The sequence below is a fragment of the Octodon degus genome, unplaced genomic scaffold (genome assembly GCF_000260255.1).
Source record: "Octodon degus isolate 3935 unplaced genomic scaffold, OctDeg1.0 scaffold00052, whole genome shotgun sequence".
Classification (NCBI taxonomy): domain Eukaryota; kingdom Metazoa; phylum Chordata; class Mammalia; order Rodentia; family Octodontidae; genus Octodon; species Octodon degus.
In genome coordinates this window covers 1,570,769-1,576,736 of record NW_004524628.1, presented here as the reverse complement: position 1 = coordinate 1,576,736, position 5,968 = coordinate 1,570,769, and the positions used below count along the sequence as shown (strand labels likewise).

At 48.4% G+C, this 5,968-nt stretch overlaps 1 protein-coding gene across 1 annotated transcript in view; it reads left to right on the top strand.

The window, feature by feature from the left end:
• Positions 1-1,203: 1,203 nt before the first annotated feature.
• Positions 1,204-5,968, top strand: part of Polr1b (RNA polymerase I subunit B) — a 36,965-nt gene continuing 32,200 nt past the window's right edge. Inside the window, exons 1-3 of the mRNA XM_023717362.1 lie at positions 1,204-1,427; positions 4,226-4,393; positions 4,591-4,737. Of these exons, the coding sequence (XP_023573130.1) occupies positions 1,251-1,427; positions 4,226-4,393; positions 4,591-4,737 (492 nt within the window). The 5' untranslated portion in view covers positions 1,204-1,250. The remainder of the gene's footprint in view (positions 1,428-4,225; positions 4,394-4,590; positions 4,738-5,968) is intronic.

Here is a 5,968-nt window from a genome sequence, read left to right as displayed (position 1 = left end):
ACATAAGCATAAAAATTGAAGCTACAACGCTTAGAAGAAAGCACATGTGCAAATCTTCATGACCTTGATTAGACACTGATTTCTTAGATGTAATACCAAAAGCATTAGCAACAATAACAACAAGTAAACTGTACTTAATTAAAAGTTTTTACTTCAAGGGCCAGTGAGATAGCTAAGTGGACTAACTGCCTGCTTAGGCAAGCACAGAGGCTGGGGTTCAATCCCTGGCACCACATGCCACACTGGCCCTGCTCCGGGGTGTGCTGAGCCAGTGACTGAGACCGGCTGTGCTTGTGTGCAAGTGCTGGGGAGGCTTAAAACAGTAGGATCACTGGAATCCGAGCTGCGTAGTGAGACCCGCATGCACACACACACACACACACACACACAAATTTGCTTCAAAAACATCTTCAAGGGTATACAACTATCACACTCGACTGTAATCCCAGCACTCAGGAGGTTGAGAGAAGTAGAGGGATCACCACGAGTTCTAGGCCAGCCTGGGCTACATGGTGAGTTCAAGGCTACCCTAAATTATACAGACAGACCCCGTCTCAAAGAAAAAAAAAGAAAGAAAAGAAAAGAAAGAAAGAAAGAAAGAAAGAAAAGAAAAGGGAACAAAGAAAGCAAGAAAGCAAGAAAGAAAGGGACATAGGAATGAAAATTATCAGCTCAAGTAGGAAAAGATAAGTTGATGTAAGGAGGAATTCCCAAGGGGGCAAGAAGACACTTTGGGGAGTGGTGGATTCGCTCACTGTATTAATTTTGGTGATGATTTCATGGTTGTATACACAGAAATGTACACACAAGTATACAAGCAAGTCAAAACTTACCAGCACATATGTGTTGGGGTAATGTGTCAGTGCTACAATACTGTTGTTAAATACACACGCTAGAGTCGAAAAATAGCAGCAAGCACTCTGTTTGATCGACATTCTGGGAAGATAAATACTTCACAGGCTCCCTAGGTTTTAGCCTAAATGCATGTGGACGTCCCTCCCTAACTTTCCCTCGGAGGAGGAATGTGGGTGGGGGATGGAACCGAGAAGCAGGGTCCGGTTCCCTCTGCTCTAGCTCTGCACGGCTTTAACCGGCCCGTTCGTGCTATAGCTTTGGTTCCAAGCCGACCCCATAAAAGCGGAGGACTAAGGTCGGGCGGAACTCCAGAGACATTTCCCAGAAGGCCCCGCGGCCCCGCCCATTTCTCTCTAGCGTGGATCCGCTGCGGGAGACCCAGGTGCGGCCGCCTCATGGAGCCCAGCGGCCGGTGGCGGAACCTGCCCAGCGGACCTAGCCTAAAGCATCTGACCGACCCGTCGTACAGAATCCCGCGGGAGCGGCAGAAGGAGGCGTTGCAGGAGCTGACGCGGGCGCACGTGGACTCCTTCAACTACGCCGTGTGCGAGGGGCTCAGCCAGGCGGTGCAGGTGATCGCGGCGTCGCCCGGCCCCTGCTGCGCTGGGTTGTCCCCCCCGCCGGCTTAGGCGAGGAATCCGCAGGGGTGGATGGGAGAGAGAAGCTGGGAAGGGGCGTGTGGGTGCAGCTCCGCGGGGGGGCGGGGACCGGGCCGCGTGGGGCAGGCGTGTGGGGGAGAAGGTGGGGGAGCCGCAGGGTACCCCCAGCTGCTGGGGCCCGGCGCTGGAGCTCGGCTCTGGGTACGAGGGAGGAAGACAGCAAGTGCAGAACAGACGCGGGCGTAGGTCTCCTCCGGCTTGCGGCCGAGTCGACCAGGAGAGCTGGATTTGATTTCAGGACTTGCTGTGTATGTGATCGTGAGCCGGGGTTTGTCGTAGGACCGTTTCGGGGCGCTGGGAGAGCGAGCAGAAGTGGTCCATCGGGGCCGTGCTCCGCAGACACTCGCGTTGCACAGCCTTTGTGTCACTTGAAGTCCAGTCTTCTCCAAACCACTCGGAAGGTTCTGAGCTGACCCGTGGACAGATTGGAAGGTGCAAGATCGTGCTTTCATTGCCCTTTCTTAGAGTAGTAAGGAGAGAAATTAGTAGGCTGGCGTAGAGGAAGACACGCGTGAGGCACTAATGATCGCTGTAGATAATGTAGCAGAGTTCAGGTGAGGATAGTGGGTGCTCTCCAGGGTCCCCAGGCGTTGGATTTTGCGGGTAAGAAGCAGTGCCCGTGAGAGGGTTCCTGAGAGCCCCCCTTTGTGTTTGGAGGGCAAGGGGGACGGAGACCTGAAACTCAGTGCCAGTGCTTTTGAGATTGGCTCTGCCTAGAGGTGGCTGTGGGGTAGGTTCCAAGGGAGACTGTAGAGGGGCAGGTAACCCGGGTGTTTCAGAAAAGACCGCGCTGGATGAGTTCGAGGGAAGAAGAGATGACATTCCTTCCAGGGAATCAGCAGCAGCAGCAGCAGCAGACAGAGCCACATACGAAGGGGCCACCACCCCGTGGTGGTGTTGGGTAAGAATTGTGGCGTGAGAGGCAGGAATAGAGACAATGTGGAAACCTTTTGTTACCAGTCTGATACTTGGAAATACTATGGGAGCCATTAAGACTCTTTGGAGATTAACGGTTTTCTAACCATTTTGAGGGAGAAAAGATGCCTGTGAGAAAAATTGCTATCTAATTAAAAGTGAATCCATTGCCTGGCAAGCGCAGGGTCCCGAGTTCAATCCCCGGTACCGGGGGGAAAAAAAAAATGAATCCATGCTTAGCTTTATTGAAATAATGAGTCAAGGATTAAGATAATTAAGGAAAGGGGCTGGGGAGATGGCTCAGTGGAAAAAGCGCTTCCCTGGCAAGTGCAAGGGCCTGAGTTCAATCCCTGGTTCCGAAAAAAAAAAAAAAAAGATAATTAGGGAAGACTTGCTTAAATAAGAGGTACGTGCAAGAAAAGGGTGGGCGGGGAGATGGCTCAGTAGAATAAGCGCTTCCCTGGCAAGTGCAAGGGTCTGAGTTCAATCCCTGGTTCCACGAGAGAGAGAGAAACAAAGAAAGAGAGGTGCATAGAGTTAGTAGTAATGTGCAGATTGACAGTTCCTCCGTTTCTTTTTGTCTGAGGACTGCTTGTTTAAAATTCTTGGGGGACCTCTAAAGAGCATCTATGTATCAGTGTTTGTCTATTAAGATTAAAATGGAGAAATTTTAAAAGTTTTAAAATTCATTTAAGAATAAACCAGTTATATATTAACATTTTACTGTATGAAAACGTCTTAAGCAAAAAAAAAAAAAAAAAGGTGGGTTTCATTTTTGATGCCAGACTTAGTCTCTTATCCACAGCTGTTCGTAGTTAGTATGTAGGCAATCTCTGGAGGCTTCCTCAGACTAACACAGCTGCTTCCAGGGGGTGGTGCAGAATAGTAGCGGCTGTGAAAGGGAAGACTCCCCTTGGCCCCCACCTTTCCCTTTGCATAGCTCTGACCGCGGTAAGAGGCCAGCATGCAATGAAATGTGAAAGTGTCACCCTAAAGAACGGTATTGCAAGTGTGTGTCCCCAAGTCAGAAGGACAGGATGTGTCCCCAACCTTGGCCTGTCAGCAGCATTGCCCTCCACTCTTCTGTGCACAGAGGAGACCCAGATAGGAGAAGGCAGGCATTTGGTTCAGAGGAAGGGTATCTTTATAGTGAACCCCTAGCACCTCGTATAGAGTCAGATACATATGCACCATCAGAAAACTCCTTACTTAATGTGTCATAGTTTTTAAGTAATTAGTGATAGGTTCTGGCCCTAGTATGGATTGTTGAATCATCATGGTGGTCATCTAATATGGCTGAAGCCCTTAACACAACAGCCCATCTTCCCAGAGACCACCTCCCTTCTTCTCCAGCTCAGCCCAGGGTGCAGTTTCCTTTCACCCTTCCCACCTCAGGGAAGGCCCCAGTCAGCTCCTCAGGTGTATCTAAACCCCCCCCCCCCAACCTCCACCCCTGGAAAAGGCCATAAAAACCTCGGCCTCCCTTTGTTCCAATCAAGAGAATTCCTCATTCCCTCCCCCCATTATCTCCATGTCCTCAAGGAAAATAAAGCCCCTTTCCCTTTCGCCTTCTGCCTGTTTCTGTGCTGTGCCAGGTGCCTAAAACAAACCTAGCGATTAGCAAGGTTGTGGGTGGACTGCGCATACACTTTACTGTCCTTTTAAGGAGTGTCCTTTGGCATTATTGGTATCATTGTGTTGCTTGCTAAACATAAGGGATTTGCAACAAATTTCTTAGAGAAAACATGCCTTGAAAAATGGAAGCCATTTATTTAATAGTATGAATTGTGTTTCAGGCTATTCCCTCCTTTGAGTTTGCTTTCCAAGATGAGCGGATCTCTCTTACCATTGTGGATGCTGTCATCAGTCCCCCCACCGTTCCCAAAGGGACCATCTGCAAAGAGCTCAGTGTTTATCCGGCCGAATGCCGAGGCCGGAAGAGTACCTACCGGGGGAGGCTGACGGTGAGTATTAGTGGCATCGTGTGGCTCTTCGCATGTTTCTGCCAAAGAAGTTTTATGCCGGACTTTTGCTTTCTCAGTGCTGTTGTCTTCTGAATCTGCAACATGAGATTTAATTATAATTTTCTCTTTTTCTCACTGAGAGCTTTCCTTTGTCTTCACAGATTCAGGTATTTATTTTTTTCTCCTATTTCACGTAGGTTGATATCAGCTGGTCAGTGAATGGAATTTCAAAAGGAATCATTAAGCAGTTTCTTGGCCACGTTCCCATCATGGTGAAGTCCAGGCTTTGCAACTTGTACAACCTTCCTCCAAAAGCACTCATTGAGCACCACGAGGAGGCTGAGGTGACCGCCGGGGCTGGGCTGTGTGACGCTAGTGAAGGCCTGTCTTGGGAATGTATAGACAGGACCTTCTCCAGGGGAGCACGTTTTCTGTCTCTGCTCCAGGCTCCAATTTCTAGATAAGTGGGGCATTAACGTCCTGTCTGAACGCTGTGGAAGGCTCTAGGTGACTGTGAGCTACATCAGTATGAAAAGGCCCTATGGTTAGTGAATATTCTTGTTCGGAGGAAGAACTAGGAGGTTTGCCCCTACTTTTCTGAACTGTTTTTAAAAGCTGTCTTAACCTGCAAAGTAGTGTTTATAGGGATGCCTGCTTGAACTACAGTAAGGGTGTGCCCGCATGCTTGGTGACTGATACACTGTCCTCATCATTTCTTTTAACTGTCTCGGGTGGCCCAGCTGTGTGGAGTTGAAGTAATCCCAACATCTGCTCTGCCTGTAGTAAGGGCACTGCGTTGTATGCTGGGAAGGAGGAGAAAAAGAAGCCTTGTGGGCTCGGGGAGATCGCTTAGTGGCATAAGCACTTACCTGGCAAGTGCGGGGTCCTGAGTTTGACCCCCAGTACGAAAAAATATGGTGGAAAGAGGGTTTCTGATGTCAGCTCTTGGTCTGCTGTCCAGCTTGTCCACTTGCCAATTTTGTTGCTTTGGAAAGTTTAATCTCCTGAGCCTCAGTTTCCTCTACTGAAAATGGATATAATAGCTTCCTATTCATTATTGTGAGGGTTAACTATTAATTAAAGCAGCTAGCATGTGTTTGTTTAGTGGTAGCTTTTTATTGCAGAAGTATGTATTTTTTTCTTTTGGAGACAGGGTCTCACTGTGCAGTTCAGGCTGGCCTGGAGTTCACTTTTTAGCTCAAGCAGGTCTCGAACTCACAGTGTTCCTCCTGCCCAGCCTTCTGAGTGCTGGGATTACAGGTGTGCACCACCATGCCTGGTAGAATTGATATTGACCGGAGCTATTGAAAGTCTTTTCTTGAAAATATTTTCAAGAACATAGCTAACCATGTTTCTAGTTTCCAGTTTTCATACAACCAGCTTTGTTTTACGTATTTGGTAAACCATATGGAAGCAAAATGGTCCCATTCTTCTCTTTAGACATCTCTTTGGAGTTGTGTTTTTGGTTTTTTTTTTATTATTATTATTTGAAGATTGCAGTCATTTTAGGAGAACAGAAAGACCAGTTAGGTTGTACCTGTCTGGTAGAGGCCGGTGCCCCGTTTTCTTTTCGTG